The sequence below is a fragment of the Dryas octopetala genome, chromosome 8 (genome assembly GCF_963921425.1).
Source record: "Dryas octopetala chromosome 8, drDryOcto1.1, whole genome shotgun sequence".
In the NCBI taxonomy this organism is placed as follows: Eukaryota; Viridiplantae; Streptophyta; class Magnoliopsida; order Rosales; family Rosaceae; genus Dryas; species Dryas octopetala.
In genome coordinates, this window is record NC_141373.1 from 14,349,193 (window position 1) to 14,367,380 (window position 18,188).

An 18,188-nucleotide genomic window follows, 5' to 3' on the forward strand; every position below is an offset into this window, starting at 1 on the left:
TATTATCCTATAAGTATATTATGAACAGCATCAAAGTTTTTGCTTATATATTTCTTGAATAAACTGAACATATTGTCTAATGCATCATAAGAAAGATTAGGTATCCCAACTATCCAATCTTCTCAAGCAACACTTAAATAACCATAAAATAACAGAACAAGTCTGGAGAAACCCACAATCTGACAATACATAATAATAATGAAGCAATACATGAAGCAGTCCTCTTCCTGCAGTTTATGTCAACACAAGGACGCATTGTTTGGAGAAAACGATAATTAGATGAAGTTATTTAAAAGTGAAGCAACAATTGTAAGCACTGGCACATAACTTTAAATGTTGTGACACAAAATAAACAAAAATTTTCCTATTCTAACCAATTTACTGACTACACTAAACACAACCCTTTATATATAAGCTACATAAATGGAATAGTGCTCATGCACTGCAGATCCTCTGATCTGACTCTTATGTTGACATAATGTTACAAGCAATCAAAATTGATTGAATCAATGGCAAGCTTTTTGCCCTAGCAAGCAAGTTGGTGCCTGCGCACCTAACAAATTGCTGCATAAATAACCAGTTTATCTATGACACTGTCTACTAAGATGGCTGAAGCTGATCTCGCCGAAGCATCTGTTGGAGCTTAATGACTTGTTGTTGTTGCTCCGGTGACAGTGAACTCAATTTTTCAGGTGTTAGACTCAAAACTTGTTGCAGTAGAGCAGACTCCACCCCAGGTGGAAGCTGAGACGGCTGAGAAAGAGAAACGACGATGTCAGATACTCAGATCAAATGGCAAAATAGGAGTATCTTCTGGCCCAAAAAGAAATAGTATAAACTGCATTCTAGAGTAAATTGTAAAATTCAAGGGCAAAAATTCTTTCTGAGAAAGAATGTTCGTGAAAAAAGAATAAACCAGCTGCACTCGCATATGATCAAAGCATAAACTTTGTGGGTAGTACCCCAAGCCTGTGTCCCATATTGTCGATGCATTATATTATGTGCTAGCATTCTAAAGTTTTTTGGCAATTCAACTAGTAAAAAGCTAGAATTCCAGTAAAAGGCCAAAGACGTAAATTGAGAAATTCTCAACAGGACCTTTTAATCCTCTTCTCCACCTCTTAAGCTATGATCTGCTAGAAATCATCATGGCCTTCAGATTTGAGTTAGATATTGAGTTAGGAATCATCAGAAGGTGTCTTAGACTCACTCCAACTCAACTCACAAGAATTGTTCACCTACTTCCAAAGCTTATAATTTATTTTACTGTTCACTTACTCCACACTCATTGTCAATTGGTTTTGGATTGGATGTTTTACCTACAACATGTCAGGCCCAGTTTGGCCACATGTGCTCTATGTCACTCAATATAATTGATTCACGTGTTTGGCTCCGTGAGGCCACATGTGAGGGGAACATGTCGAGAATATAATTTCTTACATTGGATCTTCTAACTCTTACATTTCAATATATAAAATCTTAGGTCTCTTTGGTTTTAGGTTCGATGCTCTACTTTAACATAATCTTATTCAAAATTTGTGCTAGCATTTGAACAATTATTCAAAATACCCAAAAAATCTCTGCATTGGGCAGCAAGACAGCTTTTTTACAGAATAATTTCCGTTCAAAGACCAAACCAGCCAAGCATGCCAAAGAAGCAGGAAGGAAAAACTACATGAATGTGAACCATTGTTGTAACCGAAGGAAGACATTACCTGAGAAATTGGTTTCTCGGAGTATTGCACTTCTCCGGATTTAGGAACAAGCTTCCCAGGCAATGAGCCAGCTCCAAAAACATGGGACAATGCAGATCCATTGCCTTCAGAGAAAGAGGTGCTCCTTCCATCGTCCAGTTTCATTAGTTTTGAAGGGCGCTTAACTGATCCAGAAGAACCACTAACCGCTTGAGAAGATCTAGCAGCATCCTTGTTGGTTGCCAGTGAGATGCCCGAAGACATCGAGGGTCCAGACTGTTACAAATAAAGCAAGATAACACATTCATATTAACAATGACTAAAACAAACAAGATAACTAAAACCCTTTAAAGACCAGAGGGGGTGGGTAGTTTTTCACACCCTACTTCTACATATTTTGTTAGAAAAAGAAAAACCAGTTACCCTCGTTATAAAAGATCAAGAGTCACAAGTGCAACTACACAAATGCAAAACAAATTCCTAGCAAAATAAGTTCTGTAAAATTCCTATTCAACTTTTGTAACTAAGCATTCTTATACACCAATACAACTAATCATCTTTTTTTTTCTCCTCTTTTTTAATCAGAGGCATACATCCAAGATGAGGAAAGAAGATTGAATTTTTTGCTCCTAATTGAAAAAAATAATAAATAAAAATAAAAAGCTAAAGAACACGTAAATCTTGCCAAACTAGGATTGAAAGCAACCATCAATTGAGATGTTAATATTGCCAATTCAAATGACAAGTATGAGAAAAATTTGGCACCTGAAAGCTGGCATCAGATAAAGGACGAGGTAAAGAAGACTGCTGTACAGTAGCATTTGGATGAACCATCTGAGTGTTATGCCCCAAAGTTGCAGGTCCAACCTGACCAGGGTGTTGTAACAATGGAGGCTGCATTTTCTGGTTTAAAGTAGAAGAATTTGCAACCTGATTTTGTGGTCTAATAGACAAACCACTTGACGACTGGGGATGCATAGGAGGAAGTGTTGGAACTCCAGATTGCGCTAGCAATGTGGCCTGTTGCAAAACATGGTGATTTGCATGTTGTGGGAGCTGCATTCGAGGCTGCATGTGCTGTAGTCGCGGTGCAGGAAACTGGCTTCGAACCAATGAATTTTGAGGCACAGCAGAAAATTGGCCTTCCTGCACTTTGGACATCAACCCAGACTGCAACCTATTCTGTGCAATAGGGGGTAGCTCGGGAAGAGTTTGAACTGCAGGTGGCTGACCCTGCTGGCCCTCATTGAATGGAGGCTGTGAGGACTGACCTGAAACTTGCCTGATATTTGGCATCTGCAACTGAAAAAGGGGGAGTCAAAATGTTACGCAAGTACAAGCACAGAACAATAATGATATGACAATAGTTCCAGGAAGAGAAACGAACCACTTGTGGGGTCACCATTCCTAGCATTATTTGTGCCTGAAAACAAAGTTTAGTATTTTTAATTACTATTGACAACAAGTTAACAAAAATACATAACAAAAGCAAAAGTAAAACAGGTTATGGATATCTTAACCCTCTGTTCTGCCAGAACTGTAGAATCATCTATTATCATTAGCAGGTAATCAAAATACCAACACAGAAACAAGAAACCCTGTACTTCTTACATACAAATACTCAATGCATGGAGATGAGTGTTCTCTTGACTTGAAACTCGATGCATCTATCACCCCAAAATTTCCCTCTAAGAAGCAATTCACTAAGTTATTTAATACCCAGATACCTTAAGCCACATAAAGTAAGTGACCAGTGAGCACATGCAGATTAGAGGTAGGGTGGGGGGAGAGAGTTTGTGACAATAAAGCAAAGGGAACATCACCTCAACCAGTATCTAAAGTTACACTAAGACTTTAACTGTAATTCTTAAGAAATTTTTTGGTATTTATTTGTATGGTCAAAGAGGGGCTTAGTCCAGCCCACATTATCCAAAAGGAGATTATTTTTAATCAAAGTTATCATATGGTAGTGCAACCAGTAAAATGTATATTAAAAAGAATGAAACACAATGCTCACGCTTGGTGATCTTTCAATGTGCCTTATTTTGTAAGGACACTTCCACTTTGACGCAATAATTTGTCTCCTTTTTACTAGTAAATTCAAACAACTTCACCTTGTTCAAGAAGAATTAAAAGTAAAGAATGGTATAAAGAGGAAGTTGACATAAGAGAGCGAAAAATCTGCTTAGAAAGCATATTCAAAGGCCCTTGAATGAGAAGGAAACCAATAATACACAACTCAATCATACCCTCAGTTCAGGGAAGTTTATGCAGGACATCAGGAAAACCTTTATCAAATAAAATACACATAATATGCAAAAGCAGCCCCAATTTGAACAACAAATCGATAGTATCAGAAAAAGAAAATTAATGTGTTAAAATGTGTCCAACATAAACACCAATATAGCATATATTTACCTGGAAAAGAGCTTTTGGCAACTGTGGTCTTGCAAGCAATAGCTGACGAGCTAGTTCCTTGTTTTGTATAGCCATTACCTATTATCAGAAAAAGCATTAACATAACAAGATGGAAAGCTATCCATAATAAAGAGATAAGCTTCAGTCAAGTGTTCACCTTGAGCTCTGACATAATTTGATTCAACTGACTCCTAGACATTTTGGCCAGATGAAGTGTCAAAGGATCATTGGCCAATGCCGATTGATTCTGCAAGCCGTTTTGATTTAACTGCAAACCAGCCTGAGCACCACCTAGAGCTCCTGCCATGACGGCAGCAGCAGTTATAGCTATATGGAGACCAATTGGCTGATGGTAAAGAGATTCCCCATGAACTGCTGGGCCGCCCACTTGTTTTTGAGGGTCTATGATGTATCCATAAGAAAAACATAACACAATTTCAGGTTTTTCTTAAGTGAGTCAAATAATAACTCAGAGAAAACAAAAAAAATAAAAAATAAAAACTAACCAACATTTGGAGTCAATCCAGGTCCACCACGACCCTGCAAGAAGAGAAATAGTTACTTACAAAGCTGACATTATACACAGCTACCAGGCATGAATTTCTGGCATCAACTCACCATAGAACGTAACTTCAACATAGGTCTAGTATCATACTAAATTCACACCCAGAGAGAGAGAGAGAGAAAGCTATAGCTATTTGTATATCAAGGTCATTGATTTGACTCATTGATTATTTGGCTGCATTTCCTAGGAAGCACTACTATGACTGATCTCAACCAAATGGAAAGATTTGAAAGGCAGGGATTTAGAAAACCAACAATATTATCTAACAGAAATTTAGACAGGGGTCATATAGAGCAAAGTAGGCTACAACAGTGCTTATAACATTACTTCAAGAACTTTAGAAAATCAACAAAAAACAGAAAACCAGTGTAGCTTAAACTCTCCTAATTATCAGTTCTCGATTTAAAGAAATTTAGAAAATCAACAAAAAAACAGAAAACCAGTGTAGTCTAAACTCTCCTAATTACCTGTTCTCGATTTCTGTCAGTGCCTTTGTCATTTTCAGCAAAATCCACTCGTAGTTGCCGGCCATTGATTTCATACCCCTGAAGATTACGTCGAGCACTTAGAGCTGTCTCCTCATCCTTGTACTCACAAAACCCATAACCTTTTGGTTTCCCAGTCTCTCTATCAATAACTAATCTGAAACAAAAAAAGGATACATATATAGAAAAAATATAAACAAAGTCTTCTTTTCTCAACCCACCCAAAACTCTGGGTAGCCTTTACACCTCACCTACTTCATAATGTACAAAATATTATAATTTCTGCTCATATGGATTCTCTAACTGATATAGTTTCATGAAATGTGAATGCTTCTAAATGAAAATAGCTAACAAGGAATGCAAAACATATAGCTTCAATTCCCGAATCACTTTGAAAAGAAAGTTTGTGACTATGTGTATTGGCAAGAGAAACTAGCACAAGAACAATAACTTACTTAAATTCTTTAATAATTCAACTTCGTCTTTAGTGTAGAATTACAGAATAACATCAAAACTAGACATAAATTTGAGAGTAAAGATTAAATATTTTTCTTTAGAAAACTATTATTCCTATAATGATACCTCTGTCTCCAAGCGAATCACAAAGCAGAATTTGAATTTAAAACACATGATATTAGGGTTCATGAAGAAAAGGGTTTCTGTCCAAAAAAAAAAAAGGTTTTTGTTGAATCGTAAATTAGTGAATGGGGGAACTGAGTCAACTCACTGACCTGAAAGATACAACAGGGCCAACCTCCTGGCAGATTTCTATAAGCTGCTCCTCAGTGGCATCATAAGGTATATTCCCAACTGCAATCACAACAAATTCAACCAGACAAAACACCCAAAATTAAAAAAATACCGCGATAAGATTTCAATCCAATTTCTGCAAAACCCTTAAGAAATTAAGGCCAAAAGGCAATTGACATTCAAACTCAATGCAAATGAGTACGAATTAAAACCGAAGTCACGAGATTTCATCATTCCATGTTTAATTCGCAACAGATTTTCCCGGGAAACAAACAGAAAACGAATACGAATAAAAGAGGGAGTACCGAAAACGCAGCGGTGCTGAGAAGCGGCCATGAATTAGAAGAAGAAGGTGAAGCGCTGCTTCATCTTCTTCCTCGTTACCATTCTTTTGTTGTCTTCGCTCTTCACTGTTTGGTGTTAACTATGACGATAAAATGTTAGTAGAATTATAAAGAATCTCTCGTTAAGACGAATTAAATTCGGAATTTGAGAAATTCGAAGTGAACGAGAAGCTAAAGAACGAGAGAGAAGATCTCGCGCAGGAAGGCAGAAACTATACCCCTTTGAATGTTCTGGCCTTTTCTTTTTAATTACACACGGGTCATTCCATATTTGTGTCTCATAATCTCATTCCTTAATAGACTAGGTGTTGTTTAAGTAAATGGTAAAAAAGTAAAAAGTAAAAAGTACATTTTTAATGTTTTCAAGTAATTAACAAGGATTTTTTTTTTCTGGCCAAAAAAAAATAGGTGCTAAACCGGTCTACTTGAATGAGTTCGAACACTCGGGGCTTTTTTTTTTTTCCCCCTGTTTTACAATATTGTTATTATTTGACAGTAATAATCATTATTATTGTACAAAGATAATTATTAAGAAATCGCCTAAGAATAATAATTATATATACTTTATGTCTTTTTTTTACATAAACATGTCCAAATTTAATAAAACCAACATAAAATACAAAATTCAAGTTTATAGAGTCATATTCACCCTAATTTCAACTGTAACAATGATTATTACCATTTGTCACTGCAGAGTTATTGTCGAATTAAGGCCATCAGTCTGGTGCGTAAAAAACATAAAGGACATGTCGAGCGCTCGAAAAGTGGGGTCCCGTGCAAGGTCATGTTTATTCAACGCCTCCTTTTTTTTTTTGTCAATTTCAACAATTCTCTTTTAAAATGTGTGCTTATTTTTCATAAGGTACGTGGATTTTTTTATTATTCAAAACATTAAGTAAGTTGATTAAATATTGGGGGTATAGGATGGACTTATTTATCATTTTATGAATAACAATTATGTTTTTTGAGTTTTAAAGTTTATTTCTCTTTGTGTGTGCGCATTAATTTGAATTAATTACTAAGAATACCTGACAATTATTATAAATAACAAAGAGTCATCTACGTAATTTTTAATTGGCTTAATTTCACTTTTGGTCCATAAAATTTGAGTTATGTTTCACTTTGATCTCTGTAGTTTCAATTGTTATGATTTTGATCATGTAATTTACAAATCGTTGCAATTCAAGGATACGTTAACATTTTTGTCAATTAATTCGTTAATTAGTCATTAAATCACTAATGGTATGTAAAATACAGTATCAAAATTGAAATAGTTTGTAAGGTATATGACCAAAAGAACAACAAATTTAACAATTTAATAATGAAAATGTTAATATGTCCTTGAATTACAAATTTATAAACTACATGATCAAAATCATAACAATTAAGGGGGGTGTACTCAATCAAGACTTTTAAAGACTTTTGTTAAATTAAAAAGTCAGGAGGTACTCAATCAAGATTTTTATATACTTTTAAAAAATCTATGAAAGTCAGGAGGGTACTCAATCAAGACTTTTTAAAAGTCTATGAAGGTCATACGGTACTCAAAATGTCCATGACTTTCATAGATTTCTCAAATTTATATACTTTGAAAGACTTTTGGCATTAAAGTATACATACCAAATCTTCTTATTTCTCTTCCATTCCCCCCCCAAGACTTTGAAAGACTTTTGAGAAAGGCTTCCCCTTTTCTCTCTTCGCCTCCTTTAGCATTGCATGCGCGCGTGTATGTCCCTTCTAACATTGATACACATATTCCTTATCATTGATACTGTTGCAATCTATGCTTTAAGCCCTAAGCTCCTCTTCCATCATCAACCAACTCCTGTATAGTATGCTCAAACTCTATCTCTATTACTCATCGCGTTCAATTAATGGAATTTCTTTCAACCTGCACTTACAAAACTATATCCAAAAATATTTCCATCATCCAAAAAGATTGAAAGCTAATCAATCATGCAATTGTTATTTGTTTAATTGGCATTGCAGAATGCTACATGCCTTTATTCGTCGTCTTCAAACTCTAGAAAAGGGCGGAGTAAGTCCTCTTCTATCAAAGTGGCCCATGGATTCCACTTAGTCCAAGGCAAATCTGGTCATGATATGGAGGATTTCCATGTTGCTGAATACAGAAAAAGGAAAAATCACGTCCTTGGATTGTTTGCCATCTTTGACAGTCATCTAGGTGATCATGTCCCTACTTATTTGAAAGATAACCTTTTCAACAACATACTTGAAGAGGTATCCCTTCCCACCTACTCCATATTCTTGTATACATACTCAACTAACAGACCAAGGAAAAGAACAATAGATTGCTGGTTTCCTACTGGCGTATCAATAATTTTTGTTTTTTTGTTTTTTGTTTTTGTGTTCTTTACTATAACTTGTGCAGTAGGATACAGAAGAATTCCCCCCCAAGACTTTTCGCGCGTGTATCAAAAAGTCATTGAAAATCTATCAATGTCTATGAAAGTTTTTTAATAAAACTTTATGAAAGTCTATAAAAGTCTATAAAACTATTTTAAAGTCTATTATAATTCTAAAAGTCTATGAAAGTCTGTCACTTAAAAAAAGTCTTTGAAATTCTGAATTGAGTACACTCTCCTAAAACTATAAGGACCAAAATGGAACTTAGCTCAAACTATAAAGACCAAAAGTGAACTTTGGCCTTTTTAATTTGGACAACCACTGCTTAGTTGGACCGAAATCGACTGTTGGTTTTGGTTTGGACAAAATTCAACTACAAGATTTTTAATTTGGCACTTGTTAAGCTGGACACTTGAAAAATCTATGCTCCAAGTTGAGGGATTGTTGGGAAATATTGACAAATTTTAAATCTTTAATTGAGCTTTGATCATGAGATTAGTAGCCAATTAGTTTTATATTTTGAAACTAGGAGTTGATTAACTGATTAACTGATGATGCACATAACAGACCAACACTCCCAAAAAGAAAGATCAACCCCGTCCACTTTTAAATGTTTAAATGTAAAACACGAGTTTTTTAACATTATAAAGTCAACATGATTTTTTTTTAACATTAATTATTGCTTTTACTAGTATAAACCTCTTGATGAAGATGAATAATTTGAGAAGTATCATTCTTTCTCTCATTTCCAACAAAATAGACCATTGTATGTGGAGAGATAAAAAAACAAAATTTCCCTTCATAGATGTAGCCAAACTATAAAATACATAATTAAACTTGATATATCCAAATATGTTTCGATCTGGCTATTCAAAAATACATAATACATGACTGAGTCTTGAATCAAAGTTTCTTATTGTCTGGCATCATCTCCTGGGTCTTATTCCTTTCACATTTTACTGCTATATTCAGCTTGAAAGAGGATTTTGGAATGAAGAAGAGAAATTATCCTTGCTTCTGTCTGGCATTAAGTAAGAAAATAACACAATTATAGAATCGAAATAACACACATAGACACACACAACCCATTACTCAACAAAATGAACTTAAAACCATCAAATAGATTGTTAATAAATTTCATCCACATGCTTGCACCAAAAGAGACAATCAGTTGAATCACACTTTTTTTTTTCTTTTTTGCAAATAAATACAAATTGCAAATTGAGGTTTACAAGAAGAAAATGCAACCTACATACATTGTTAGAATTAGTCCCAAAAAACACATGTTGTTAGGAGATCTAACCTCTTTTTCTTTTTCATTTTCCTAATTGAGTTAATACAATAATTCAAACATGACTACATGAGTACATGAGTACATGCACAAAACACTCAACTGATATATACCCAAGAGGAAAAAAAAAAACAGAGATTTAAAAGAGAAGAAAATTTCCACTTTGCTTTCAAGATATTTAGGATTATTTGCCACAGCTAGGACTGATGTGGAGCAATGGGATGGGAGAAAACTTCAACAAGTGTTCCAAATGGTAAAAGGGTGAAATTATTGTGTGTGACCGTAACATCGCATGACATACTGTTGTTGTGTTACCAATACGCGCAATCAAAGCATAACACGTGTACAATTTGTAAAGACTATTGTTTAGGGTTCAGGGTTTTACTTTTAGATATTAATGATTGTACACATATTATAATTTAAGTAGATTGTATTTAACATAAACATGGTAAGTTATGTTATGATCACACACATTAATTTCTCGTGAGCAAGGATCGAGTTTCACAAAGGTAAAATCACTAATACATGTTCTTTAAGAGTGATTGCATGTATATGAGATTTAGCCTGAGTAGGTTGACAAGGTTTCTTACCTATAAAAATGAAATAGGATAAACCAATCTCAAATTCTTTTTGAGATTGATGAACTCCTGCCTTATCAAATAAAAGGATATAGCCTATATTTTCTTAGGGAAAAAATATATCAGAAAAGTTTTCACATGAGATGCATTATGGCTAAGACAAACTCTGCAGGTGATATAGCTATTTCTAGCTAAACAACTTACTAGGGATTACACTAATTGGCTATATATTTGTCTAAAATGATATTTCTCTGCAACAAAATTTTTTTTTTACACTTTGTACTTGGAAGAGTCTCAAAATACACTCTTATATTTAAAATAAAAAGTAACTAGGATTGCTCTATCCTATGACATTTTCCTTTATTCAAGAATAAAACATCTTTCAATGCTATGAGTTTGAGGATTTGTGTTGTGATTAAAACAAGGCTAAATGATGATTTTTGTCAATGTACGTAGTTTTACGGTTTTACCTTTATTTGGTTTTAATTTCGAAAATCATACCCAAAACTATATAAAGTTGGCAGTTAAAGGACAAAATTGATTTACTGTCAAATTGCTAAACAAAAAAAGAAACCAAAAAGTGAGAGTGCAAGGTCAATTTTTTCATCAAATTAATAGTCAAGATTATGAGAGGGAAAATGAAAGCACAAAATTACCGCTGCACGCATAACCCACAGAACCTCTATGTTTATCAATTCGAAGAAAATTCGATTTTGTACTTTGATTGCAAACCTTTTAAAACTACAAAGTAATTTTGAAATTAAGAGTGAAAAAAGGTCAACTACAACTGAAAAAAAAGATCATTTGGCGTTAAAACAATTTGCAAATAGATTTGGATGACAAACCAATGACAAAGAAAAGTGAAGTATGAGATATGTAATAGGAAAATGATTTTTGTTATTTTCTCTATAAAATCTATGTCATTCATTGTATCAACTTTAAAACATTAATGTGATCATCTCCCGACCGAAATGACGGCTTGGTACAACGGCACAGCACAAGCCGCCGCCATACTCGCGGAGGCTCCGCTTTGCCGCAAATCCACTCTAGTTTCATCCCCCTTGACCTATCCTCTTTGATTCTGATTGTGGGGCATTCAATGCAGTTGATGTAGACCAGAAAGAAGAGCTTGGCTGGGAGAGTAGCCGCCTCTTCACTCTTGGAGAGAGGAATACATTCCACAATTAAAATTCCACACAAATATATTATTGAGGTAGAATACTAGAATGGGGGGAACTTGAAGTAATCATATTCATGTTGCAAAAGACACTTTCATCAAACTCATTTATACATATGTACTTATCATAAAGACCATTACAATTCAAACAATATAAACTCAATGACTCTTCATAACATCATTGTTACCATCTTTCTTATTTGGTACAAAGGAGACCAAAAGCCCAAAAAACAAAAAATTTATGGATGGGAGTTGGAGTTTTGATACTATGTCATACAACCAAAAACACTAAAAAGTTAAATTCTCAAATAATAAACTAACGTATATCAAACCATTGAGACTACAGTTTCAATTTCTGCTTAGAAGATTTTTCCCGGGCCTTGGTGATAGCCAAGGCAAGAGGTGTGGGAGAAGATTAACTGCCACCTCATTTACAATATAATATTCTAATGTCATTTTACACATTTGTCAAATAAAATAAATTTTAATATAAACTCTGAATAATTCAGGTACGGAATATTACATAAACATTCTTAAAATCCGATAAACATGTTGTATGTGATTAGAGTACGACTTAGTTTATATTAAACGATATAGAACCTCTTAGTTTTACACCAAAGGTAATTGACCTCTTTTTTACAAGGAACATCAGATAAGGGTAGAAAATAAGTGTTTTACCACTGAAAATTTAGGTCCCATTTACCTAGTTATTGTGTGCATAAAAAGCATCAACAATAAATCTCGCAAATCATATGGTTTTTTAATTTATTTCAAGTCCACAATTACAATATGCATGTACACTAACACGAGATGCACTTAATAACAGAGACAAACATAGAAAAACATTTATGGAAGGTTATGAAAGATATGCAGATAGAAAAAATAATCTTAATCAAATTAAAAAGCTAAAGTTACAGAGGGATGAACAAATCACAATTCTAATTAAAAATATGGCAGAATACTAGTGAAAAGGAAATAAAGGGGAGGAACCTTTCCACACCCAAATGCACAAAGAATAAAGGGGTGAAAAAAACGAGGGGTGGGGTGCGGGGTTAAATTAGAATTCATGTATGAGATCCATGTACACATGCAGAAATGGTATGTGCACGCGGATGTGCACACAACTTTTCTATTAATAGATAATTAAAAAGAAAAAATTCACCCTTTACAATCAAAATCATATAGATAATTAGAATCCTATGTGTTCATAATGTTTTGAACTTCCCATAAATTTTACCATGATGAGTATATTAACAGCAAAACTTCCCATTTACTCACTACTCATGAGGGGATGGATCTCCCCCATGGTCTGAGAGCTGCCATCAATACCCAAAAAATGGCACACAGTGCTACAAGAAGTGGAAGGAAGAAGAATCCCCTCTTTCTGCCTGCCCTCACAGTTTCAGAACCATTACCTGCAGTGACATTTGTACTTCTGGTATTCATCCTCAACCTGCTAAAGCTAGACATTCGTCCAAAAGCCCGATTCACCAAAGCATTCTCCGAAGCAGATGCAGGAGTAGTAGGTATGGACTCCACAAAAGCCCATAGAGCAGAAGAAAACGGACTTGAAGCACCAACAGCCTCATTTCCGCTTTGATTTTGATTTTCTTGGGTAGGAAAATTTGAAGATTCATATACCACACCTAAACAATACCAGATAGTAACTACCTATATTAGTGACTACTTATAATATTAATAGAAGTTTATGTTGGATATTCCAATATCCCACAAAGGGAATGGGAAAATATAACTACCAAGTTAGTCATGTTTCACTGTAATCAATGATACATTAGAGGAATACTTTTAGAAGAGCTCTTAAAGCTGAATATATGCACTTAATAATAGTTGTGCAAAAGCATCAACAGTGCATCTTCACTGATGTATGTACCTGAGGTTGAATGAGAGAGAGACCCCTGATTTGATTCTTCCGAAGTCAGCCACAGCTGATTGTCAATCTGATTTACACCATCTGGATCCAGCTGATGGTTGATCTGGTTTACAGCGGCTGGATTAGGTTGTAACTGGTAACCAAACTGGTGTACAATATTACTCCCCAATGAATTCATGTATTGATGAGAAACTAGTCCTTGATCCATAGGCCCCATGTCATGAAGAAACATGGCTGCATCATGGTACAAGTCAATTTCACTTAAACCATCTAGCTCTTCAAACTGCAAGTTATCCAGGGGATTCTCAGTGTTTGAAATGGTAGGTTCAGGACTAAGGAGATCATCCATCTCCAAGAAATCCTCTTCACGTAGTATGGGAGGCTCCTGTATATGATTGTCAGGTGTAGATTTGACTTCAGCCACCTGGTACAGTTGCAACTGAGAGGTAGCTGACTGCGGGAAGTCAAAGCCAGCCTGCACATTGCACTGCTGACCATTTGGATCAAACACTCTGATAGGTTCTGGAAAGATGACTTCACTGGAACATGGATCCACCATAGTACTTTGTGTTTCTTCACTCACAACCTACAAAATGAAATTACATAAATCAATTAATGTCCTTTAAGACATAAAGTACATCAAGTTTACAAACATGCAGACACATTTGAAAGTACAATGTTTCTTGTTTATGCAATCATCTTCCTGTTTAAGCACTGAAATATAGATTGTGATGGCTATTAAAAAAACATCTGTCTCAGATCCATCAGCCCTAAGGTAGCAAATCTTATTTCAGCCAAGTTTTCCAACTATGCCATACCAGCATGTTTACAACAACCTTAGTCAGGCACCTACTATGAGCTGGAGTTAAATTTATTTTGGCATTATACTACACATCTGTTGGTCGATAGCAACAACCAATGCAAACACTAGTTTGACCATTTCCAAAGGGGGGGTAAAGAAATAACTACAGCTGAGATAAAACAAGAGAGAGAGAGAGAGAGAGTTATTGTTGATGGCCAACCTGAGATAAGGTATAAGCATAATCATTAATTTGTGGTAGGTCAAGCACAGCCTCATCAACAATCTGCTTCATGAACTCCTCTATGTCATTTGATGCAGTAAATGCAGAATGGACTTCACCATTGGTTTTCACATTATCATTGAAAGTAACCTCTTCAACTTGCTTCACTGGGATTTCCCTATCAGCAGAGCTATTGATTACTGGGCATTCATCATCAGCCCAGTCTTCTTCTCTAAATGGCGCCCCATATTGCTCACCATTTTTAGGACCAGGTCCACTTTTTTTGTAAACCTTGTAAAGAGCATAATATTCCTAAAACAAAGGGGGAAGAAAAAAGAAATACTTTAGTATACAAAAGGTATAGATGAGCATATTGAAAAACACACCGCTCAAGTAAATACCTGTACATTCCTTATTAAAAAGAAAAAAAAAAATACCTGTACATTCTGGCATCTCTTGAGCTCCTCCTCATCCAAGGTATACTCGTGCATCACCCAATCAGTGCGCTCCCCACTAGGTGCACGGCCTTTATAGTAAACTAAGGTCTTCTTCACTCCAACTGACCGTGAAAAACAGGTAATGCTACGATCTTTTCCTGTAGCCTTCCAATAACCATGTCTGGTTGCCCTGTTTGATCTTGCACCATTAGGGTACTTCCGATCTCTAGGGCTGAAGAAGAACCAAAGCCTGTCACCAGTTTTCAATAAAGACAATCCTGCATATCATCATCACTTTCAATAGTTAGGAACCAAAAATTCAATTGACAAAACTTTGAACTTATTCAGTACATACAACCAAGATTTAACAGATGGATGAAAAATAATGAAAATCTCAATATTTCAAAACCCATTCCATCCAAAACAAATCTAATTAGCAGACAAATAATGTTGAAAGTAAACAAAAATCTAAAATGAAGCAATTAAACAAAATTGCATGCTATGCTGAAATGAGGCTAACAATTGTATATGTAAAAACAAAATTATAAAATTATCTTCAACAATCTATCCAATAAATCCATTTAATTGGTGAACACAAACAAAAATTTACATTCAATTAATTTAAACCAAACACACACACACACAGACGCTAGTACTTTAACAAAAAAGCATACCATTTACTAATATTATACATTACAACACCAAAACTACTGATATTAAACTATAGTTCAATTGACCATATACCAAACATCACCATAGGATGCTGCAAAATCTGAGAAGTATGTGCCCAAACAAATCTGAAACAGATAAAATCCCAGTTAACCGAAAACCATTGAACATAACCAAGTATACAAGTCCCACCATTTTAAACAACCATATGAATCTGAACAGACGCAAATTCCAGCCAGCCAAACAAATACTTCAAATCAACTCCAAAACCAATCAGCCAATAGAAACAAAATCAAAACCATAACAATTGAAAAACCCCAAATCTGAACTTAAAATTAGGGTTTAGCGATTAATTCCAACCATTGGAATTTGATCCAACAATTGGTGATCATACAGTAAACATGCGGTCAACACTCGCGGCCAATCATCCAAACAAAACTTTGACTTACACAAATCCGATTAAACCTCAACACCAAAACAACCCCTCGTACCCACATACCCAAACGATCAAAACAAACACACCCAGAATCGAATATCGCATAAGCAAGGCTTGTGTAAAAAAAAAAACAACCGATAAACCCATACCGGGAAGTTTCTAACCCAATTAAAACCCCAAACAAAAATAAACCCTCGTACCCATATAGCCAAACGATCAAAACAAACAAACCCAAAATCCAAAATCACATAAGCAAGGCTTGTATAGAATAAAAACCGATAAACCCATACCGGGAAGTTCCTCTGGGTCCCACTTGTAGACGTCGGTCTCGGCGATGATGTTAAGCTTGAGCCTTTTCTTGCAGATCTTCCGCTTCAGATAGTAGAGCACGAGTTCCTCGTCCGTGGGGTGGAACCGAAACCCCGGCGGCCAGAAGTTGCCGTCGCAGAAATCCATCTCCGCCGTCTCGCCCGCCGAGAGCTTCATCGACTCGCCCCCCAAAAAATCAAAACCCTCTGAACAGAGAAAAAATAACAAGAAAACAAATTATGGGTTAACTTTCTTTCTGTGATTTGGATCAAAAGGCACTGAGAGAGAGAGAGAGAGAGAGATGAGAAAGTCTACATGATCACACTAGGGCTTGGATGCAGAGAGAAAGAGAGAGTTGAGTGGTGTGGAGGTAGTCTGGTCAAAGAAGCAATTGGGTGATGAATGATGGTATGTATATGAGAGTGATGAGAAGTTTCCTCGCGTTGATTTGCTGCTCGATTTTATTTTATTTATTTCTTAATTTTCATTTTTGGTAATAATTAATTAATTATTCCTATAATTTTGGGTTAATTGAAGCGTGGTGGTTAGGTAATTTGGGCGGGTTTAAGGTGTGCTGCGCTTAGCCGGTGCACTGTGTGTGACACCGTGTGATTGTGTGTGGAGTGGATATAGGGGCTGTTATTGGGATAAAGTGATTCCGATTGGTTCCACGTGTCCATCTAGATTATCCTCAATCTTTCGATTATCCTCAATCTTTCGGTTATACTATTACTAGTGCGGCTATACTTACTCACCAAATGATGATGCAAGGGGGTTTTAACAAGGACAATACTTGGGTCACTCCAAGGGATACCTACTAGTCATTCCCAATGGACGTGGACCAATAAGAGGAAGACACCTGTTTTTTTTTTAAGAAAACAAATAACAAGATATTTTAGAAGGCACAACCCACCCAACAGAGTCGCGATCGTTCGTTCTCCTTCGCGTCTGGAGATCAGAAATCGTTATTGCGCCTTCACCACCTCCATCTCAACGCCGGCGACTGGAGATCAGATGCCGACGACGACAACTGAAGCTCAAATTTGACGCCCATCAGTACGATTCATACACCATATTTGAATGATTTTTCAGTTTTTATTTTTCTTCTATGCTAGAAAGGGGATGATAATATCAAATAGGTTATTCTTCTCCTTTTATATAAATAATAAAGACTGATGTTGATCTTCATTTGCCTATAAATTATTAATCTTCATTTGCCCAAAAGGTACTCACTATCACCTCTATTGCCCATACATTATTTTAAGGGTTTTTTTTCTTCCCTAATTTGGGGGTCTATTTTTCTTCTTTTAAATTGTTTTGAACTGCTGAGCTTTTTTTTTTTTTTTTCAACTTATTCTATGCTATGATTTAGTATGACCTATGCAACTGCTTATTTTGTTGATAAAAGTAAGGATGAGAAATTGCAGCTAACTATGCTCTTGAATCTATGAAAATGCTAAAAGGGAATACTGCTCTTTGTGAATCATCAATTATGGGGTCACAGAATTTTACTGCCCTTTCAAGGACTACTCTGCCATGTTGGTGGATGATGGAGACTGTTCTGTGTACAGTGCAGGGTTCCATGGCATGTAGGAATTGAATGCATGGAGTTCTAGAAATTCAATGAGGATGAAAGAGGAAGAGAAGATATATATCATGGTGAATTGGTGATGGAGCTTGCTAAGAAGAGGTAATGAAAGAGATGCCCCAGATGCAAGTTCTATGCAGAAACGGGTTCTGGTTGCTTACACATTA

General features: G+C 35.6%; 2 protein-coding genes across 2 annotated transcripts; both read right to left on the reverse strand.

Annotated features, from left to right (window-relative positions):
* Nucleotides 1-169: 169 nt before the first annotated feature.
* CSTF64 (cleavage stimulating factor 64) lies at nucleotides 170-6,490 on the reverse strand. The gene is made up of 10 exons (XM_086252935.1): nucleotides 6,218-6,490; nucleotides 5,894-5,972; nucleotides 5,145-5,319; nucleotides 4,619-4,652; nucleotides 4,270-4,514; nucleotides 4,113-4,190; nucleotides 3,082-3,117; nucleotides 2,460-2,996; nucleotides 1,716-1,970; nucleotides 170-753 (listed from the first exon to the last, which is right to left on the reverse strand). Exons 1-10 carry the CDS (start codon nucleotides 6,246-6,248, stop codon nucleotides 601-603), a joined length of 1,623 nt encoding a protein of 540 aa, XP_086109061.1. The 5' UTR covers nucleotides 6,249-6,490; the 3' UTR covers nucleotides 170-600.
* Nucleotides 6,491-12,753: 6,263 nt separating this feature from the next.
* On the reverse strand, nucleotides 12,754-16,882 carry LOC147277471 (NAC domain-containing protein 17-like). Its single transcript, XM_086252934.1, has 6 exons — nucleotides 16,749-16,882; nucleotides 16,415-16,639; nucleotides 15,020-15,297; nucleotides 14,583-14,894; nucleotides 13,561-14,146; nucleotides 12,754-13,315 (listed from the first exon to the last, which is right to left on the reverse strand). The coding sequence occupies exons 2-6, from the start codon at nucleotides 16,608-16,610 to the stop codon at nucleotides 12,951-12,953; spliced, it is 1,737 nt and encodes a 578-aa protein (XP_086109060.1). The 5' UTR covers nucleotides 16,611-16,639; nucleotides 16,749-16,882; the 3' UTR covers nucleotides 12,754-12,950.
* Nucleotides 16,883-18,188: the final 1,306 nt, after the last annotated feature.

Bases quoted from the DNA above. Each gene is read 5' to 3' on its own strand.
- CSTF64 (XM_086252935.1), bottom strand. From the start codon at position 6,248: ATGGCCGCTTCTCAGCACCGCTGCGTTTTCG. The intron at 5,973-6,217 runs GTACTCCCTCTT...TTGTGATTGCAG, and splicing joins TCAGCACCGCTGCGTTTTCG to TTGGGAATATACCTTATGAT. The intron at 4,515-4,618 runs GTTAGTTTTTAT...GATACATCATAG, and splicing joins TGGATTGACTCCAAATGTTG to ACCCTCAAAAACAAGTGGGC.
- LOC147277471 (XM_086252934.1), bottom strand. From the start codon at position 16,610: ATGAAGCTCTCGGCGGGCGAGACGGCGGAGATGGATTTCTGCGACGGC. The intron at 15,298-16,414 runs GTATGGGTTTAT...GATGATATGCAG, and splicing joins GGACCCAGAGGAACTTCCCG to GATTGTCTTTATTGAAAACT. The intron at 13,316-13,560 runs GTACATACATCA...GGTATTGTTTAG, and splicing joins TCTCTCTCATTCAACCTCAG to GTGTGGTATATGAATCTTCA.